Source organism: Mesoplodon mirus (assembly GCF_964341445.2).
Source record: "Mesoplodon mirus genome assembly, chromosome: 8".
Classification (NCBI taxonomy): domain Eukaryota; kingdom Metazoa; phylum Chordata; class Mammalia; order Artiodactyla; family Ziphiidae; genus Mesoplodon; species Mesoplodon mirus.
In genome coordinates, this window is record NC_138984.1 from 69,309,434 (window position 1) to 69,332,728 (window position 23,295).

Consider the following 23,295-nt stretch of genomic DNA (forward strand, 5'->3'; position numbering starts at 1 on the left):
AGTACAGAATTCTAGGCCCTCCCTCAAACTTACTGAAGTATGGTATTCAGAAGGATAATCAAGAAAGCTGTAATTTAAAAAGCAACTAGGTAGATCAGAAAAAGACAGAACTTGGGGAAGCTTCCTGTAAAATAATGCTAATCCATTTTTTGCCTTTTGCAAGCAAATCTCTAAAGTCATTACCTTGAGAGGACAGCATGAGTAAAATGTGGTTATTAATTTGGTTCCCACTAAGTCACATATAAATGGCAAAGGACAATTTCAGGCTTGACGTAATAAACATATTTCAGGAATACCTGATAAAGCTAACTTCAGATTTTGGGGAAAATATTTTGTCCTGAACCACAAAACTCAATTAGAAAGAAATATCCTATTTGGAAACAAACAAAACAGCTTTTCAGGGATGGACAAACAATTATGTAAACTTCAGTTAGTGATCGCATAAAAAAAGTGACCATTCTTCACTGCTGGACAACTTTTAAAGAACTGGTCCTTCCACTTAGTCATCATTCTTACTCTGTAATTCTTCATCTTCTGCAAAAGTTGGATTATCCATCAGATACTGCTGGGCTTCAGACCAAGTAGTAGAGTATGTCACGTTAGCCATGTTGTCAAGTATGTTTTTTAAGGCTTCCCAATTTCTCTTTCGCAACTGCTTTGCTTGCTCCTAAATCAAAAATATGAATATATGTTTTGAATTTCAAATGAAGTATGACATATAAACTGCAATTAGTGAAGGTTTCTTCACATTCTAACTGATGTCCAAATTTCAAATGTTACCCATTCACTTTAAATATCAACACTCTTTACCTTTCCAGTGCTCTTGCCTAACTGCTTGGCTCTTACCTTCAAATTTTTTTTTTAACCTCTCTTCTAAAGCTGGAATCCCACCTCCCTCACCCCCTCGCAAAATCTCTCCTCCCACAACTATGCGTTCATTGTAGACACTGTCCAAACGGAAGTTACAAATCACATAACAGTTAAATGATAATGTGTCCAACCACTTTCAGCTATGTTCAAATTTTTGTCAATAATACTTACATTTCTGTAAGTCTCTTGGAAGACTGGATAGCGTACAATTTAGTGCATAATAAAACAGACACGAGCAAAACTAAATGTATTTGTAAGATAGTATTTTAGTGTTTTAAAACACTATCCTACAAATACATTTTAATGGTAGCAATTACACATTACTGCTGTTCTTGTAAAATAATCATAAATAAATGCCTTATAAGCAAAAACACTGAGTATTTTTTCAAACCAACAAGTTAAAATAAGTATTTTTCAAAGTGGGCATAAGACAGCCAATTAATGACAATCTAAGTATCAGCTGCACAAACCTCTACCTACTATGTTCATATCAGTACTTATTATTATAGGAGCTATCTATTTTTAAATGTAACTTCTAATAAATAGATCTGTTGCACCATATAAACTAAATAAACCAACAAAGATGAAGATGTTATGAAGTAACTCCTAAACAGGATGAAGAAAATCTTGTTTTATCAATAAACACCAGTAAGAGTGAATAATACCTTTTCTTTTTTTGAAAGAAAGAATAAAACATCTTCATAGATTTCAAGACGATCACGTTCTGATATTGCATTCCAGACTTCCATCTCTCCAAACATTTGCTCTGCTTTTCTGTTTGTTAAAAAGATTAAATGTTACTCTATACTACACCATAAAAATTTTAAACCATTTTAATTTTATTCTAAATTTAACACCCCCAAATGAACCCTCTTTTCCACTCTTAAATTCATGATCGTATTATAAGAGAAAACTTTTGTATAAATTTTGTTTATTTTGTTTCAAATAAACAAGATGTAGTTTCACTGGTTCAAAAAAAAAGAGAAAACTTTTGGATAATTAAGAAAAAGAGCAGCTTAGGCCTTGATTTCTCCTTTAGAGATAGAAGAAATAATTCCAATTGAGCACTGTTTTGTAGTTAAGACTACCTCTATTTCTCAGGGTAGCGACAGAGACTACCAAACTGCCCATGGAACTAAATTACAGCCTTCAATAAACTGTAAGAAATTTAGTTAACAGATAAAATAGGACTATTGAAAGAAATGGAAGAGTTCTTCACTAAGGCTTTTCTGGAAAAGTGAGGAAAATAAAACATACAGGGAAAATGAACGTAACGTAACAGCTTATTGCAAAGATGGTAATAATGAATTACTCACAATTTTAAATAACAGCACTCCAAAAAGAAGAACGCTATATAAATGTGAATTTTCAAAAATGCTATATACATAATGAAAATAACCTATTTCTATTCCACAAATACAAAAAAATCCGAATTCTTTAAAAAAAATTTTTTTTAACATCTGTTTTGGAGTATAATTGCTTTACAATGGTGTATTAGTTTCTGCTGTATAACAAAGTGAGTCAGCTATACATAAACATATATTCCCATATCTCTCCCCGCCTTGCATCTTGAGTTCTTTTTTTTTGCGGTACGAGGGCCTCTCACTGTTGTGGCCTCTCCCGTTGCGGAGCACAGGCTCCAGTTGCGCAGGCTCAGCGGCCATGGCTCACGGGCCCAGCCGCTTCGCGGCATGTGGGATCTTCCTGGACCGGGGCACGAACCGGTGTCCCCTGCATCAGCAGGAGGACTCTTAAGCACTGCGCCACCAGGGAAGCCCCTTGAATTCTTATATTAAGGAGAAAGGAGTCAAATTTTCATTATGAAATAAAGTCTTTCTCCCTTTTTTTATTGTAGTCCCTAATTAACAACTCAGTAAGTCTATAAATTCCACATTTAACTACTGATTTATCTTTTACCTTATAAAACTGTCACATTCACAATCATTTAGCTTTAATGAACATCTGGATTAGTTACTGCACTTGGTAAAAAGTCTGACACAGAAACAGTACAGTAAACATATACCATGATCAGTAAAAATCTTACTTGTATCTAGTTGTGGAAGTCATTTTTTCATGATTTTCAAGAAAACGCTGAAAGGATTCCTTAGCCTCTTTGTATTTGGATCTTGCTTCTTCTTTTTCTTCTTTCTCTGTCTGGACTTTATAAGCATTAAAGGCCTGCTTTTTTTCACTCAACTTTGCTAAAGCACTAAATAGAAAAATATCATATAAGAGTAAATGAAGGTAAGATGATCAAGTGTTAGTGCTTTGAAAAAAAAATAAATTTCATTCACAAATTAAGAAAATGTAAGTTATTAAAGACAGCAAATAATTACAGAAAATAATTTCTACTTTAAAAATAATTCTAACATCTATAGCAGGGTGCCCAGACTATATGACAAGCCTTTTAACTTTTTTGGTTCTTATCAGACATAAAGCAACTCAATTATTGGTATCCAAAATAACAGAAGACCATGGAGTGAAAAGTTGTATTATTTTACATAATTTAAATTTTCTAGGCTTGGTTTGCTCAAGGTGGAAAGTAAATAAAAAAATAAAACTGTTACCTGTATCGTGGATCATTAATGATCATTTTCATAGCTTGCTCCCATGAAGCATTAGATGGTACCCGCTGAAAATCATTTAATGAAAAATTAAAATTTCACACAAATATAGTAAGTCATACAATAGGGAACAAAGTATAATACTCACTGCAAACATCAACCACTTCCCTTTGCAGGAGTTTGAAAAAAGGTCTAAAAAATAATTCATTGAAGCAAGCAAATCTGTGTAATGTATCTATAGACTAAAAAGAAAAACTGAGGGCTTCCCTGGTAGCACAGTGGTTGAGAGTCCGCCTGCCGATGCAGGGGACACGGGTTTGTGCCCTGGTCCGGGAGGATCCCACATGCCGCAGAGCGGCTGGGCCTGTGAGCCATGGCCGCTGGGCCTGCGCGTCCGGAGCCTGTGCTCCGCAACAGGAGAGGCCGCAGCAGTGAGAGGCCCGCGTAACGCAAAAAAAAAAAAAAAAAAAAAGAAAAACTGAAATTTAAACAGACCATGAATACTTCTTCCTCAGACTACTGATTAGAAGACAGAACAATTTTTATGAATAAAAAACCTTATATTAAATACTGAGGTGGAATGTGCTGTGTAGTACCTTACACATTCTTTTTGGTTGAAAGTCAGTTTCTCAAAGTTAAAAAAAGAAAAAAGACAACTTTAGTTCATTTTCAGTCACAGCCGTTTATAAGATTAGTATTTTTAATAAAAGCATCAAGGTACAATATGCACTGAAGGATAATTTATTAGATACTTATAATAAAAATCTCTATTATAAATACCTTTTCCTTCAACAATTCTTTAAATGCTTGCTTTGCTTCCTCCTTTGTATTCCAAGTATATGTTTTTTTTGCTGGTTGGCTTTCTTCCTCCTCCTTTTTGGGAGTAAAACTAGAGAGAAATTTATACATTGTATTTACAATTTAAATACTTGCTTCATTTAGGAAAATAATGTTTTATTATTATTTGTTTACTGTTGAGGTAAACAAATTAAACTTATTTGACAAGTTTAGAATAAAGTCTCCATGAGACGCATTTAATGCAACATACAGAAATAAAAGTACTATATAGTTTTTTCCTCGAACATTCGGTTATTAAGACCTTGTACGAAGGCTAAAATAAACATTTATACTACAGCACTTGTTTCACTAGCCCACAAGTTAATACTTCCAAATGGCTTATAAAACTTATTCAGCGTCCTCATTTTAGTGTCTTAATAATAGGATTTGGACAAGTGTGCATAAAATATAAAAAAGATGTAGAGATCAATCTAAATCGGGATTGGCAAACTACAACCCATGGGTCAAATCCAGCCTGCTGCCAATTTCTGTAAATACAGCTTTACTGGAACATGGCCCTGCTCAAGAGTATGCATACTGATTATGGCTGACTGCGTACTACCACAGCAGAATTGAGTCATTGTGACAGACTGTATCACCAACAAAACCAAAAGTATTTACTCTTTGAAGGTTTATGAAAAAGTCTGCCTAACACTGATCTCAAACAGAAAGAATTACCCAAGAATTGTCAACTGTACTTGTTTGAGGGATCTTTATGAAGAAGTTGTATAATCTTAACATTTCTTCCTTTATAGAAGAGAATGCAGGAAAAGACAAATCAAAAAACAAACCCCATCCCCCACCTTTAAGTTGAATGCATATTCTGGAATACATACTAATTAAAAATACAATTAATTCTTACCCTCTGAATCAAGTAACCTTACTTTGGAATATTTATTTAAAATCATCAAAAATATTGTAAAGAGCACAGCCAAAAGTTACTAGTTGTAAATGATCTACGTTCAAAGTAATTAAAATCAAGTTTATTATACTGACTCAAGCACTATAATAAGGAAACAAAAAAGGAAGCAGAAAACAGTTCTTTGTTAAAAATGTGAAAAACAAATTATTGTGAAAAAATACAATAGGTATGAAAAGATGTAAAACAATATTATTCTAGAAGGGCTAAATGTCTATCAGTAGGAGAATACTTAAATTAATGTATATATAAATAATATCATGTTGAATATTAATTATATAAATAATAATTAATATTCAACATGATAGGGTATGGATCTCTACTGATGTAGACATCTCTGATACATTTTTAAAATTTAAAATATGCACATATTTTTAAATGCACAGAAAAAGGAAGGATATAATTAAAATGTTAACTGTCACTCTTTTATGCATTCAAATATACTATATAGATATCTTTTCAAACTTCTAAACATCAGAAAAAATTATAAAGCTATTTTCATACTTTGGAAAATGAACATTAAAAATAATCAAAAAAGGGGCTTCCCTGGGCGCAGTCGTTGAGAGTCCGCCTGCCGATGCAGGGGACACGGGTTCGTGCCCCGGTCCGGGAAGATCCCACATGCCGCGGAGCAGCTAGGCCCATGCGCCATGGCCGCTGAGCCTGCGCGTCTGGAGCCTGTGCTCCGCAATGGGAGAGGCCACAACAGTGAGAGGCCCGCATACCGCAAAAAAAAAAAAAAAAAAAAAAAAAGACACAGTAAAAATAATCAAAAAAGTTTATAAAAGGGGGTAGGAAGATGAAAACAGTATACTTAAATATTAAGATGGGTGATCATGTTTGGATCTTGACATCATGATTAACACTTTTTAAAATATATGTGGATATCTTTAAAATCAAGAAGCACAGCTCAAGGTTACTTTTTATAGCTATAAAAAGCACAGCCATATGAAATATTACTAGATCATAGGGTACATACAAACTGTAAACTTAGAGATACAGCTATTGGCCTTATTAAAAAGTTGTACCAACTTAACCTCACTAACAGTTTTCCTGTACACTGTTAAGTATTATCTTGATTTTTCTCTACTTGATTTTTGCTTGTTTGTTCAATACTGAACTACAGCAACTTCCCTGCAGTGCTGTAGTAAGCCATATTTCAGAATGAAATAGAAAGAAAATCAATAATTCTGATCCTGTCTTTACTTAAAATTTTATTTTATTAATCATGGGATTTTTGCATTGACTTTGATTTAAAATACTGCATTCTGATTACTAAGGTTTTTGGCACCCCTTCAAATTTGTCTCTTACCCTATCAGCAGCTCTGCTTCCTAAACTTGTGTGGATTAGTTTTGCAGCAGTTTGAAAGCATGACCCCACAAAACTCAATCTCAAAAATTATCCATTATCTAAAGGCTTATGTTTTGATTCTCAAAAAACTTTTATTAAACACTAATGGCCACTGACTAAATCAGCAATTTCTTATATTAATGAAGTCTGGTACTGATTTGCAGAAAACAAGTTACTAAACTTACTCAGCTACAGTTTCCTGCTTAGATGTTTCTTCTCCAGTATTACTAGACACTTCAACGCTTTGATCCTGAACAGCAGGGGTACTAGTAAGTTGTGCTTGTTCTTCAGTCGAAATTGTTACTGTATTTTCATTATCTACAACAGTAGCAACAATCGAAGTAACCTCAGGCTCAGGAACAACTGGAACAGTTCCACCGACAGTACTAGAAGCAGAGGTGGAAGCACTTGCATTGGCTGCAGCAGCAGCTGCAGCTGCTGCAGCAGCTGCTGCAACAACAGCAGCTGCTGCTTCTGCAGCAGCCATGGTGCTCATTGTGGTTGGAATTTCTGTTGTAGGAACTGGGGCTGTTGATGCGGTGCACTCTTCTTGTTTACTATATATTTAAAAAAGAGAAAGCTAGTCAGTTCATTATGAATAATCACAAAGCCAAATAAAGTTAGTTTTAAATTATCATAAAATCAAATGAATAAGAGAAACTACTATAAGGGAAAAACGGCAGTGCTGCCAAACTATTAAGCCATTCAAAAAGATTAAAACCACAGTATGAAACTGAATTACTTTGATTTAATTCAGCAAACATTCGTGATAATGTATGATAGGCACTCATGCAACAATCTGCATTTCCAAAAGTCCAATAACTGTTTTCATTTACAAAATGTCCTATCAGATTGTATTATGCCATAAAATTTGACCTATATCATTAATTTCATTTCACCCATTAAAAGGAAAACCTGAGCAAAGGAAGGGAGATATACTGATACAATATGTCATCTGTTCCCAAATTAATTCAAATCAGATTTTGGACTTTTCTGTAACAGTTTTTGTTAAGGATGCTGTCCAAGTTCTAATAACTGTCTAGGAAAGCATCAAGTGTGTATCTTGAGTAAACATCTCTTTCCCTACCCCAAATCCTCTGAAGACATCAAACTATCAGGCCTACCATGTTAAATACTATTTATACAGACAGTTAAAACAAGGACGTTATAGGAGATACTAAATTTGTAAATATGTACTGATGTCCAAAACTGCTTACCTGCTTTCTTCAGCTTTGATCATTGCTATTAAAGAGAAAAAAAGAACAGTTATGTACTACATAGCTTTTAAATACAATCAATGAAAACAGACTTTAAAAGGAGATAAAAGTTCTATACAGTAAGATCTACCACCCTTAAAAAAAAAAATCACTACATTTATAGAGCAAAGGTTCTGTAAATTCCAGGGCAGCAATTAAAGAATAAAAACAAACTTTAAATAACAGCAAGTTTTAGGAAAGCTTCTTCCCACAATGCTACTTTCTCAAAGGCTGTTGGCTACTGCAAAAACTCCCTGAAAGTATCAGCATAATTCTGGAATAAAATAGTTATTTTCCCCAGGGATAAAACTACTTGTTTTTTGTTTTTTTTAAAGATACTAAATTCAAAATGGGGTCGAATGTATGTTATGAAATTCCAGCACATATATACTAGCATTGACAGGTAGATAGATAGTTATGCACGCCAACTATTTGTAATAGGGTTATATCAGAAATGAGCTTGATATTTCTTACATGAATGAACTCAGAATCTACCTATCTACAATATTATTATTAGCCAATGCTAGTATAGAAGTATAAATTGAGCTTTAAAGATCTGCACTCAATATTTCAGCTTTCATTCTAGTTAAAGTAAATTTTTCTTTAGGGGTAACAAAGATATCTCATTTATTCAGCATTATTAGGGAATGAGGTGCTCCATGTAAATGATAATATAAGCTTAACTCTATGAAAATATTTTTAAACTTATCCCCTTTTAAAGGAAATCTGTTTAGTATGACTGACAAAACATACTAAAGGGGTTATCATTACAAATTAACAAATATTTCGGATAATGACCATCCAAGCTAATGAGGTGACACAGGGAAAAGGTAAATAGACGTAAGACCACAGTGCCTTTAAGAAATTTTTACTCTCACTTTCCTGTCAGGAGTCGTTACACGTTGCAGACTACTTTATTAGCCCCATTCTCCTATAATCTGTTGCTTCTAAGCCAATAGTTTATGACACCAGATTCTATTAGAAGAGTAAAAGAACCTAAATTCTCAATTCCTACTGTGAATCTCTGCTATTTTAAGCCCTAGGTTTTATATTAGGTAGTATTTCTAGATTCTCAGGGATATTCTGAATAGTGGAGGATGTTGGAAAATTCTCCTTTTGTAAGTGAGGCATGGCATTCTATTTACTTTCATTCTCCCATAATAAACATAAAGGCTATTCTGCAATGTTGTGCTAAAATAAAATCAGCATTAAATGTAGTCTCACAATATATTAACACAATTTAAAATGATAAGAGTTCAAGATTCTCTGCTATCTGCTAAGTCACATATTCCATGTGTGCACCAACACTCATGGCTGTCTTTAGAAATATCGTATATGATGTCTTTGTTCAATTTTCCAATGGTTAATTATGTTTTTTGTTTAAAAAAGAAAGTCAAAGTACAATGTTGAAAGCTACAAGCTCATTTATAATATAACCCTTAAATGAAAGGAATTCTTTGAATTAGAGATTTCTCACTGCAGATTTATCCAATTATGGTTAGTGAACATTCGTGACATACTCTTAAAATGTTAAATAATGACAGAAAATGAATTATCAAAGCAGCTCACCATGCAGGTTTGATTTTGTAATAAGACTTCCAGCAACAATGGTATTCTGGTATCCTAGTTTCAGTGGAATCAAATCAAATAAAAATCTATTTAAAATCTATAGAACTGAGTTCTAGAGCAACAAGAAAATAAGAGCCCATAAAACTGTTACACCATTTAAAACGTTCTAATCACTTAATTAAAAAATATAAGGCCTTTGTTTGAACAATCCTATTTACGAAGGACTGTTCCATTGTGAATGACATATATACATAAAAAAGTGACATTAAAAATTATCTTTCCCTCTTTTACCTTCAAGATCTTCAAGTTCTTTAGGTTTCGCCCAGCGGGATTCTTTCGTTTGAGAATTGTAATAGTAAGGCTTTCCAGAGTCAGATTTGTACTCCTTCCAAGGGCATTTAGATAAAAGTTGCTAAAGCAAAATAAAAACCTTCAGTTAACAGTAATATACTTAGTATCTTTCATCATTCACATCACTGTTTTTACTAGATATTATGAACCCATACAATTCTAAAGCTTGAGAGATGGTGATAATATAAGCTACCAACTACAGGACACTTACTAACTAATGTTAAGTTATTTGAATATATTATGTTTGTCTAAGGTAATGTACCTATTAAGGGGCAAAGACAAGATTCAAAACCAGGTCTATCGGAATTTCAAATCCTATGTACTCTTGCCATTTACATCCCACCATAGGTAAAAATTACCATCCATATTTCACAAACAGGCTTCTCAAATACTAATACAAGTAGGAAAAACATAAAATTTGGGAGAAACCAAAATCTGATTTGGTTATGCTTAGATTTCAGTTTCACAATTTATTACAAACCTATGTGAACTACCTTATGTAAGGAAGCATTGTTAACTATGATATACTTAAAACCTAATATACAGAACCTGTTAGGGTGGAATGAGAATGCTACTGAAAACTCAAATTTAATCAGTGTCTTGGGCAAATATCTATGTCAGTATTGGGATAAATAAAAAATTTTATCATCTGCCAACTTCCCCTCCCAAGTACTGCTGTTCTATAATTAGTGTGGTGGCCTGGAAAATATTTTTACCTCCTCAAATTCTTAATTAAGAGAAGGAAAAAAAGAATATGCTGCCTACTAGGAAAAAGCTTCAAGTATAGCTTTGAAATGCCAGATCAGCTGTTACTTAGGACTCCAGACTTCGTAATTAAACCACAGGTAATACTGCTTACTTAGTTTATTCCTTCAATCTTATTTTCATATCTGTATATTTTGAACGGTAAAATTTACAACATAAAATGAAATATACATACTTTTGTGGGGGGGGATATTTTCCAAAGAGACAATTTCCCATTCTAAAAGATGGAAGTATTTGTATTTGTAATTTAACTTCATCTCCATTATCCTAGCCCCACTGGAAAAATGTAAGAGCCCAGTAGAAGATATCTGAAATCACTCAGGTTTGCTATAAAGAGGAAAACAAATAAAGGGCAAGCAGAGAGAGAGTACTTTTTTCTTCCAATTTATTCTTTAAATACCTTTCTTAAATTGATACCACCTGACAAAGGTTCCTGAGCAGGGGTAAATATCAGTAAACAAAATTGGTCTGCCTATAAAAGGGAATGAATTTTATTTGTCTTTTTGCTGATTGGTGTAACTGTATAAACCCTTTTCTCCTCTGAATGCCTAAGTAGCATCCTTTTCTGATATAAGCAGTACTATTCTTTGGAAAGCCAAATACCCACCAAAACCCTAAAACAAAAAAAACCAAAAAAAAACCCCAAAACCAATCTATTTAATCTCTAAATTCCAGTCCTCAAACTTTTACCTCAGCAGGAGTTTTAAGATCATCTGGTTTCTCCCAAGTAGACTGTTTTGTTTCAGTATTATAGTAGTAGGTCCTTCCATCAGGTGATTTATGTTCAGTCCACATTGATTTCTAAAGAAAAATAATTATAAAAAGATTTAAATTATTTAACAGTGCCACTGACAGTAAATATCAGTATCATTAGTTTCAAAGCAATATATGAAGAAATTAAAAGTATAAAATGGGCATACTTTTGACAGTTATTTAGAATAATTGATCAATGCAAGTAGGGAGGTAACTGAAAATAGAATATTTTTAAAGTACCTCAAAAGCAGCATGGATCAGTTCAGGTTTTAGGATCTCTCTCCATTCTACAGTCTCAGAATTTTAAGGATATGACTGCTTATAACTATTACACATAAGAAAAACTTTCAGCAACACATATCTATGCCTTGTGGATAAAAAAGAATATATGAACGAGATGCTAATGTAGTATAGGTGGATTGATCATGAGCTCAACAACTCTAACCCAAAGAATATTTACATCAAGTTGGACAAAGTTCTAAATTGACATGTCATAAAGATGCAGGCATCAAAATTAAAAAGGATACCTTTGCATGACAATCAGAACTTAATAATCAACAAGGTGAAATTTAGCAGGGATAAAATGTGAATACAAATGCCTCAACACAAGATGAGTAAGATAAAGTTTTACATGAAACTAGTTTGATACAGAATATAAATCCACTAATGGGGTCCAAAAGAACTACTAAGAAACTACTAAAAGTTGTTAGTAAGACCTCAAGTATCAACAGACATGATAGCTCAAATAAAGGTTGCTTAAGGGGCTTCCCTGGTGGTCCAGTGGTAAAGAATCCGCCTTCCAATGCAGGGGACAGAGGTTCTATCTTTGGTCGGGGAACTAAGATCCCACATGCTGCAGGGCAACTAAGCCCGCAGGCCACAACTAAAGAGCCTACATGCTGCAAACTACAGAGCCCACACGGCACAACTAGAGAGAGGCCCGCGCACTGCAACTAGAGAGAAGCCCACACGCCACAACGAAGACCTGATACAGCCAAAAAAATAAAGAAAATAAATAAATAAAAGGTTGGTTAAGAGTTTTATAAGGTCACCATATATACACATGTGTACAAACACAAAATAATAATAATAATAAAAGGGGTTGGGAGGAACCTTTGAGAGATAATAGATGTCTATGGTCTTGGTGATAGTTTCATGGATGTGTATTTATTCACATTTAATATGTACAGCTTTTCATATGTCAATCATCCCTTAATAAAGTGGTTTTTAAAAAGCAGTTTTACAAAGAATCATGAATGAATGAATTACTGGATGAGATCAAAGGTACTAAGCCCACTTCTGGGCACCAGATTTTTCAGACTAACGTATGCTCAAAAAAGGGTTATAAAAATGATCTATACCGGGGCCTCCCTGGTGGCGCAGTGGTTGAGAGTCCGCCTGCCGATGCAGGGGATACGGGTTCGTGCCCCGGTCTGGGAGGATCCCATATGCCGCGGAGCGGCTGGGCCCGTGGGCCATGGCCGCTGGGCCTGCGCATCCGGAGCCTGTGCTCCGCAACGGGAGAGGCCACAACAGTGAGAGGCCCGCATACCGCAAAAAAAAAAAAAAAAAAAAAAAAAAATGATCTATACCAAATTTCTTCAAATCTAAAACAAAAGATTGTTTGTTGTACATTCCTCTAAGGAAGAAAAGGTAAAATCACTGTCAAACCATCACATTTTTTATCACTCAGATTTACATTAAACGTTTTGAAAGGACTTATTCTTACTTATTATTATTAGACTTAGGTTTTATCCCCTATCACTACTGTGAATACATAAAAAGGAAAATAGGCAAATAAAATAATTAATCTATTCCTTAAACTTTACACTCAGACCCCTTACTGTATCCAAGTTGCTAATGTCCATTATATTTCCACACAATACCATCCATCCCCTGTTGTGTACCAAGAATCCTACTAATAATGCAGCATTTCTTAAAAGCAAAATGAAACAAGCCATAAAATAACTGAAAACCACTGCTACTGGTTCTTACCTTTCTCTTTACATATTTAAAACTGGCTTACCTTTCTTCCCTCCTTATCAAGTTTACTGAGTAATGGAGCAAATCTACTTTTGATTTCTGCTTTGGGAATGTGGCTAAACACATGTGATTCATCGCTTTTCCTACTCTCTCACATAATCAATTTTATTCCTAGCTGATAAAAGAGTTGTGCCATTATTTCTAGGATTTTCTTGCAAACCACTGACACTCAGTCTTCTGATGTTGGCACTTTTACTGTTCAGTCATGCACAACTAGGTGATAACTGCTGCCTGGAGAACGAAGATCATAGGACATCATGGATGATAGAATGCATTCCAATTTCAGATGTGTTAAATGTTGAAATAAGCTAACTGAAAACTATATAAGGAACATTTGCAAATTGTGGGGATGGAGAACAAGAAAAGACGACTTAAGGAGGACATAAATCAATGTAATTTTAACAAAAGTAGATGAGGTAAGATGATTATTTTCTGTAATTTCTGAGAAAAGAACTAGAGTTAAGTGAAGGAATTACAGACCGCCATTAGAATTCACAGAAAAGAACTTGACCAAATTTGGGTTGTTTAATACAAAATGGCCCTTCCTATAGAGATTTGTTAAGTCCATTCTGTAAATAGTCTGACACGACCACTTACAGAATCTTACAGATTTCTGAATGATGTACCAGGATGATTAGGTAATTCCAAAGGTGTATTTAAATTCCTTAACTTGTTCTAGTACCTCTGCAGAATATGACAACTATAATCTCTCTGGAGCAAACATTAAATAACTGCTGAAAAATATTTAGCTTGCTGTTATTCACCTATTTTAACATCTTATAATGAAAAAGTGGTGCAGTAAGAGACATATATGGAAGCTTCTTCAATTGTATGCATAATGCTTTATTTCATAAATTAAGTGATGTTATTAAGAGAGATAAAGAGGTCTGTATTTCTTATTTAAAAAAACAATGAACTCAGTACCAACTCAGGATTGCACTAAGAAGAAATCTATTAAGTTCCAAAATTATATTTAAACTTCCCAAGTCACATTTGCTAAAGGAATCAAGGAAAGAGGAAGTTCACCAGAAATAAAAATATGAGATAATGGAATGAAAAAGAAAGGGACTATGTACACTTGACCAAAAACGAGAAGAGAAGTACACAAATTAGTAAAACAAATAGTAAGCAATTTAGTATTCACTATCTATTACTTTATTTGAATTTTACAACTGTACTACAAAGCAGGTAAGACCATTATCCTCATTTTACAAATTAAAAAATCAAGGCTTAGGAGGGTTAACAACTTGCTCATAGTGATTCAGGAAATAAATGATAAAACTAGAACAATTCAGTAATTTCTGCCTCTAAAAAAACACATTTTACCCACCCTGAAATACTGTTTCAAGCTTGTATTCAGGGACAGTCTAATTATCAATAAGAACAGATGAATTCTGGCCAACTACTAAGTATTAAGCCCTGTACTAATTGCTTTGCATCAATTATCAGTTAATTCTTTTAATAACCCTATGAGACAGGTACCATTTATTATCCCCACTTTATAGAAGAGAAAATGGAGCACAAGAAAGTAAAGTAACATGACCATGGTAACACAGCTAGCTTAAGTTCATTACAACATTGTCCTAGCCCAACCTAAGGTCCTACTATGGATCAAGGCTCCAACTGTTTGCATCAACAGAAATGAAATCATTTCAGACAGGAATATAAATTCTGTACAAATGTCTTAAGCAATACATCAAATTCACTTATAAAAGTCAAGTTTGAAGTGGAAAAAGTAATTTATCTGATAAATTTTTCGCTCTTTTTCCTTAGAAATATCTGATCTGCAACTTAAAGTAAAATTATAAAATGTCTTGCTTCTGGCCAAAACTAATAATTAATATTTTAAAAGAAAAATTTAAAAACAAATGTATCTGAATGTTGAGTGTAAGATGAAGAGTGGCATAAAGAATATATCAACAACTAACAACTGGAGAGTTATCTTCATAGTATAAAATATGACCTATGCAAGTAGTTATTAAGTACTGATAGTCATATTAGCATAGTCTATTAATAAGACTCATTATCCTACAAAATTACTATTTTTTTTTTTAAACATAAGATCTCTCTAGAGCAATAAGCAAATGCTACCTATCAAAGACTCAGACTGCCTTTGCAAAACTGGGAAAAGCCTAACAAAGACCTAAATGTACATTCTAAATGAGCTAAAGCCAGGACATTACTTTTAACCTTAAGGTTAGTTGCTTTGGGGCACTGCAGGAGTTATTAAGATATTCACTGCTTTGGAGCCTTAGTATTACTCTGCACTTTCATCACAGATGGCACCATTCCCAAAACTATTTTCTTACTGACACACTTATTGTACTAATAAAAAACTGATGACACAAATGGCAGTTCTGGACAATCAACCGAAAGTAAACATTTTTACAAACGATAAACTGGGAGTATATATTTACAAAACACGGGATTAAAAAATCATTGCCCTTAACATACACAACTCTGTTACCATCAATAAGAAAAGACATTCTAATGGAAATATAAACATGGCCACTAACAGAACTCAATACAGATAACATAATGGGATGTTCAACTTCATTAGTAAATGAAGAAAGTGCACATTAAAATGAAACGTTCTGGGCTTCCCTGGTGGCACAGTGGCTGAGAGTCTGCCTGCCGATGCAGGCGACACGGGTTCATGCCCCGGTGCGGGAGGATCCCACATGCCGCGGAGCGGCTGGGCCCGTGAGCCATGGCTGCTGGGCCTGCGCGTCTGGAGCCTGTGCTCCACAGCGGGAGAGGCCACAGCAGTGAGAGGCCCGCGTACCACAAAAAAAATAAAATAAAATAAAATGAAACGTTCTGCTCATCAGATGAATGACAAAGAGCAGCTGTACGCAATGTTAAAAGGGTGTGAAGAAAAGGGTACTCTCATGCTACTGTTGGGAACAGAAATAGTATTATTTCCCTGAAGGTCAATTTAGTAGTTCTTATCAAATCAAAAATGCAAACATAATCTCTTGATCCTGAAGTTTCACTCTACAAAATCCCATTTGTATAGCTGCAAAGACTGTACAAGGATAGTCTCTACCAGATTACTAATAGTGGTGACAAGACAGAGATAATCAATAACCCCCAATGACAGTTCAATTACGGTCCATTCATACTACAAACTCTCTTTACAGGTCTATTTTTAATATAATGAAAAATGTCTAAGATGCAGCACTAAATAAAAAAAGCAAAACACTGTAACAAATGATGTAGCAGCACAATACATACTGAAAATATCTGAAAGGCAAAAACAAAACAAACCAAACTCCAAAAACAAAAACCTGGGTATAAGGAAAACAAATGCACATATATCATTATCAAGAGAGCAATCATCAAGAGAGCTAATACACTTTTCAGATTCAAAAAAGCTAGTCAACCATTGGGTTGTGAATTAATTCAGTACATTCAAACTCAAAATGTAAACATTTATACAATGTATAAGCTCAACTGAACAAAACTGAAAGAGAAAAAAATGACTAAATCCAAACACTAAGATAGATAGAAAAATCCCCTCACTACTCTAAATAAGGAAAATAACCACAGACATAGAACAGATTCACAACCAATTTCAAAATTTCCAGGAAATGATTTCCTCCCAAACTACTTCACCAAAATTCACCCAGAAGAAACACGTCACACGTGAATATTCCAATTACCATAGACGCAATTGAAATATAACTAACCAGATGATTTTATAGTAGAACCTTATGCAACCTTTAAAGTACAGAGGATTACAATATTATTTCAGATCACAGAAAGAGACGAAAAGCTCTTTTATCAGTTAACAAAACTCAACAGAAAAGGTATCAAAAAAAGTAAAGCAGGCAATGTTACTTATAAATATAAATGTAAGAATTTAAATAAAAGCAAAGAGAATCCTCAGTATATACACTCTGACAAAGTAGAATTTATTGTAGAAGTGCAAGGGTAGTTCAATATTGGGATATCTATAAAAGAAACTATTTCTATTAACAAATTGAAAAAAGAAAACACCACATGATCACACTAACAGACTTGGTACGATCAAATTACATCCTGAATATCATGACAATTCATAAGTCTTTAAAAAAATAAAAACAAAAAATCCTCAAATAATACAATAATAAAGAGAAAAACATTTAAATGATAGTTTATCAAAGGCCAATAAAAATTATCCTAAAGCCACTTCCATTAAAATCATGACCAAAACATAAGTCTGCAATCACTATAATTTGACAAATACACTATGGCAATAAAATTAATGACTGGTATTAAGATTGGGAAAGAGATAAATTCTCTTGCCTTTACTGTTAAAGACTCAAAAAAACACAAAAAACAAAAACTAATTATCTAGTGCCTCTGGTAATCTAGCTGGCTATAAGATAAACATACAAAAATTTTTGAATGACAATAACTAGCTTGTAATAAAAATGGGAAAAATATTCTATTTACAACATAACAAGTTTTTACAAGGTAAAAAGAAACAAAAATAACTATAATAACTGTTTGTCTCACCTAAATAGAAAGAGGGACTTGTATATTGATAAAGATTTAACAGATAAAGAACTTATCCTCAACATATATGCATTTATTTGCAACTGAACCTTGAAATACAGAGCAAAAACAGAAAAATATGGGAGAAAAAGATGACTCATCTCTTCAAGTTAAAGATTTTAATATACCCCTTTCCTTAGATGAAAGATATGTCAAGATCCAGAAAAACAAAATAACTTTAAATTATCAGCACAAAAAACTTCTAAAATTGGTCTTGACATAGAACATAAAGGAAGCTTTAATAAACTGCAAAGAATCAACATCTTATAGACTGTGCTTTCTGATCATAATGCAAAAAGGTATACCTTATAAAAAAATAAGTCTCTCAAAGGCATGATCAATGAAAGAAACAAGTGATAGGATGGACTTAATTAAAATTAAAGACCTCTGCTCTGCCAAATGCAGTTAAAAGAATGCAAAAAGCCACAAACAGAAATTATTTGCAAAAGACACATCTGTTAAAGTACAGTTAACCAAAATATATAAAAACTCTTTAAACTTATCATTAAGAAAAATGAGTAGGGACTTCCCTGGTGGTGCAGTGGATAAGGGTCCACCTGCCAGTGCAGGGGCCTCAGGTTCAATCCCTGGTCTGGGAGGATCCCACATGCCACAGAGCAACTAGGCCCATGCACCACAACTGCTGAGTCTGCGCTCTAGACCCCGTGAGCCACAACTACTGAAGCCTGCATGCCTTGAGATGGTGCTCCGCAACAGGAGAAGCCACTGCAAGGAGAGGTCTGCACGCTGCAATGGAGAGTAGCCCCCGCTCGACACAACTAGAGAAAGCCTGCGTGCAGCAACGAATACCCAACGCTGCCAAAAATAAATAAAATTAAATCTGTAAAAAGAGTAAAAGATCTGGGCACCTCAACAAAAAAAGACATAGATACAAGTAAGCATATGAAAAGATGCTCAATATCATACACTATTACAGAGTTGCAAATTAAAATGAGATGCACCACACACCTATTAAAACGCCAAAAAAATCTAGAACACCGACAATACCAAATGTTAGTGAGGATGTGAAGCGACAGGAACTCTCATTCATTGCTGGTGGGAAGTCAAAATGGTACAGCCACTTTGGAAGACAGTTTGGTAGTTTCTTACAAAAGCAAATATACTATTACTATATGATCAAGCAATCGTGCTCCTTTATGTTTACCCAAATGCGTTGAAAACTTAAGTCCACACAAAAACCTGCACGTTTTAAGCAGCTTTAGTCATAATTGCTAAAACCTAGAAGCAACCAAAATGTCTTTTAGTAGCTGGATGGATAAACAAACTGTGGCATGTCCAGACAACAAAATATTATTCACCTCTATTATAATTATTTTGTTATTCAGTGCTAAAAAGAAATGAGCTATCAAAGAGAAGACATGGAGGAAAATTAAGTGAATGAAGCCAATCTGAAAGGGTCACATACTGTATGATTCTAACTATATGACATCAGGAAAAGGTAAAACTATGGAGACAGTAAAAAGACCAGTGGCTGCAGGGGTTGTGGGTGGAGATGGGGAGAGGGATGAAGAGACAGAGCACAGAGGACTTTTAGTGCAGTGATACATGATTCGTGTATCATGAGGGATACACGTCACTAAACATTTGTCAAACTCATAGAATGCATAACACCAAGAGTGAAACCTAATGCAAACTGGACTTTTGGTGATAATGATGTGTCAATGTATGTTCATCAACTGTAGTAAATGTACCACTCTGGGGAGGGATGATGATAGAAGGGAAGGCTATATGTACGTGGGATAGTGGGTATTTGGGAACTCTCTACTTTGCACTCAAATCTAAAATTTCTCTAGGAAAAAAAAAGTCAATTTGGAAAAAAAAACATCTAACATCTGGAAACCAAAAAAACCAACCACTTAATACCGAATAAAAAAAGAAATCAAATGAGGAAAAAAGAAAACAAGATATTGAGAGCTGAATAACAACAAAAATTCTTTATGTCAAAACTTAAGGGACTTCCCTGGAGGCACCATGGTTAAGAATCTGCCTGCCGGGAATTCCCTGGTGGAGCAGTGGTTAAGAATCCGCCTAGCAATGCAGGGGACAAAGGTTCGATCCCTGGTCCGAGAAGATTTCACATGCCATGGAGCAACTAAGCCCGTGTGCCACAACTACTAAGCCTGCGTGCCACAACTACTGAAGCCCGTGTGCCTAGAGCCTGTGCTCCTCAGCAAGATAAGCCACTGCAATGAGAAGCCCATGCACCACAACGAAGAGAAGCCCCCGCTCGCTGCAACTAGAGAAAGCCTGCACGCAGCAGCAAAGACCCAACAGAGCCATACATACATACATACATAAGTAAGTTTATTAAAAAAAAAAAACTTAAGCAGCACAGTTAAGGATGTCTGAAAACCAGCGAGCTAAGGACTCAAGATGCTAGAAAAAGAGCAAGAGAGTAAGTAATCAAGAAGGAAGTAAAGATGACAACAGAAATTGAATAGTTACCCTCTCCCCTCTTCAAAAAAACCCCCAAAACAAGAAAAGGACAATGATAGCTATTATGATTTCTAACTCTATGCTAAACAATTATTAAACCTCAATAACATAGATAAAAATCTGGAAAAAACATGAAGTTATTAGAAGCAATTGAAAACTGGAATAGCCGAATAACCACTAAGGAAACTGAAATGGTAATCCAAAACCATTATCCTCAAAAACTATTAGCGCCAAACTAAACTTTAAAAGCTTTTGCACAGCAAAGGAAACCACTCACAAGGCGAAAAGACAATCTACTGAATAGAAGAAAATATTTGCAAATGATATGACCAATGAGGGGTTAATATCCAAAATATAAACAGCTCATACAACTCAACATCAAAAAACAAAAAATAAACAAAAAAAACAAAAAACAACAACAGAAAACAACCCAATGAAAATTGGGCAGAAGACTCGAATAGACATTTTTCCAAAGAGGAAATGCAGATGGCCAACAGGCACATGAAAAGAGATGCTCAACATCAGTAATCAATTATCAGGGAAATGCAAATCAAAATCATAATGAGGTATCATCTCACACATGTCAGATGGCTAGCATCAAAAACAATGCAAATAACAAATGTTGGCAAGAACATGGAGAAAAGGGAACCCTCGTAAATGTTGGTGGGAATGTAAACTGGTACAGCCACTGTGGAAACCAGTATGGAGGTTTCTCAAAAAAAACTAAAAATAGAACTACCATATGACACAGCAATTCCACTCCTGGGTATATATCCAAAGAAAATAAAAACACTAATTTGAAAAAATACATGCACCCCTACGTTCACAGCAGCATTATTAACAATTGCCAAGATAAGGAAGGAACCTAAGTGTCTATAAACAAATGAATGGATAAAGAAGATGTGATACACACACACACACACACACACACACACACACACACACACACACACACACACTGGAATACTACTCAGCCATAAAAAAGAATGAAATTTTGCCATTTGCAGCAACATGGATGGACTTCAAGGGCATTATGCTAAGTGAAATATGTCACACAGAGAAAGACAAATACTGTATGATATCACTTACATGTGGAATCTAAAAAATACAACTAGTGAATATAACAAAGAAGAAGCAGACTCACAGATACAGAGAACAAACTGGTGGTTACCAGTGGGGAGAGGGAAGGGGTGAGGGTCAGTACAGGTGTAGGGGATTAAGAGGTACAAACTGTTTTGTATAAAATAAACTACAAAGATATATTGTACAACATGGGGAATATAGCCAATATTTTACAATAACTAAATGGAGTATAAATTTTAAAAATTGTAAATCACTATATTGCACACTTGTAACATATATTATTATACAGCAACTATGATTTAATTAAAAAAAAAAGTGTTAGGTCCAGTCAGTTTTTAGTTCTGTTCTACCTAGCATTAAGAAATAAGTTATTCATTAAGTTGTTCTAAGGACCAGAAAAGAGAGATTATTCTCCAGAAACAAGCAACCTAAAAAAGATACTAGCAAACTAAATTCAGAAGAAATTAAACACATGTGTATGCACATATACATACCACTAAATACACATAATGAATAACTGGGGTTCATCTTAGTGATGTAAAGATGGCAATGTCAGAAAACTTATCCATGTACTTTCACATTTACAGAGTAGAAAAGAAATATCATATGATGATCTTAGTTGACATGGAAAAAAACACTGAAGAATTTAAAAAATAAGTACGTATTGAACACTATCAGCAAACCAGGAATAGAAGAAAGCTTCAACTTAACATAGATTGCATACCAAAAAACTATAGTAAACATCATATTTAATGGAGAAATTTTAAACTTATTCCCTTTAGGAGAGGAAAGAAGACAAGATGCCAGTTTATCACTGCTACCACTCACCATAGCACTAGAGGTTCTGCCTGAAACAGTAATAGTAGACGCAAATATGAGGACCAGAAGAGAAGGAGCCAAAAGTGTCATTTGAGGGTAGTAGTATTACACAGAAAACTCACTAAGCAACAAGAGTTCAGCAAGCCTGCTGGATAAGCACATAGAAAAATGATAACATAAAGCACAACAAATTCAAAATGGCTCCAAATCTTATACAGTATCTGTAATCTAACAGAATGAAGAATGCACAAGCCTTTAATGGAAAATATTGAAAACTCTATCATAAAACAGACTTAAAAGACTGAACTATAGCAGTTGGCCCTCCATATCAGTGGATTCAACCAACCACAGATTGAAATTCCAGAAATCTCCAAAAAGCAAAACTTGAATTTGCTGTAATCTGGTAACTTTACACATTTACATGGTATTATTGCATTTAGCTTTACTGTGTTTCGCAGATTATTGCCTTTTTAAAAAACTGAATGTTTGTGGAAACACTCTGTGGAGCAAGTCTATTAGCGCCACTTTTCCAACAGCATTTGCTCACTTTGTTGTCTCTGTGCTACATTTTGGTTACTGTTACAATATTTCAAACTTTTTCATTATCATATTTGTTATAGTGATCTGTGATCAGTAATCTTTAGATTATGACTCGCTAAAGGCTCAGATGATTGGTTAGCATTTTCTCACAATAAAGTATTTTTAAATTAAGGTATATACATTGTTTTAGACATAATGCTATTGCACACTTAATAGCCTACAGTGTAGTGTAAACATAACTTTAATATGCACTGGGAAACCAAAAAATTCGTGACTGACATTCACTTTATTGCAGTGGTCTGGAACTGAACCAATAACTGAGATAGGCCTGCAGTGAGCACCTCAACCTGCACAGCACTGGCACCAGGTGCTATGCAGAAAAAGCTATTTCTGTTTAGAGAGCCTGTCAGAATGACTGATTAGAGAGATCCAAACAGTCAACTTCTTCTAATAAATGTCAAGGCAACTAATACCTGAATTTTTGACTCCAGAAGGCAAAAAGAATGGCGAGGACAGCAGAGGAAACCTAGGGAAGTGGCTCTCTTGGATCTGCTTGACCACAGATTAAATACACAG

The 23,295-nt window shown here is 34.5% G+C and overlaps 1 protein-coding gene across 4 annotated transcripts in view; it reads right to left on the reverse strand.

The window, feature by feature from the left end:
* PRPF40A (pre-mRNA processing factor 40 homolog A) overlaps window positions 1-23,295 on the reverse strand; it is a gene marked incomplete at its 5' end in the record, with an annotated part of 57,024 nt that overhangs the window by 12,406 nt on the left and 21,323 nt on the right. For all 4 annotated transcript variants that reach the window (XM_082629958.1, XM_082629959.1, XM_082629960.1 and 1 more), the window contains 10 exons: window positions 517-667; window positions 1,536-1,644; window positions 2,915-3,079; window positions 3,438-3,502; window positions 4,215-4,323; window positions 6,727-7,098; window positions 7,759-7,783; window positions 9,367-9,420; window positions 9,658-9,778; window positions 11,173-11,283. In XM_082629958.1, the coding sequence (XP_082486084.1) occupies window positions 517-667; window positions 1,536-1,644; window positions 2,915-3,079; window positions 3,438-3,502; window positions 4,215-4,323; window positions 6,727-7,098; window positions 7,759-7,783; window positions 9,367-9,420; window positions 9,658-9,778; window positions 11,173-11,283 (1,282 nt within the window). The remainder of the gene's footprint in view (window positions 1-516; window positions 668-1,535; window positions 1,645-2,914; window positions 3,080-3,437; window positions 3,503-4,214; window positions 4,324-6,726; window positions 7,099-7,758; window positions 7,784-9,366; window positions 9,421-9,657; window positions 9,779-11,172; window positions 11,284-23,295) is intronic.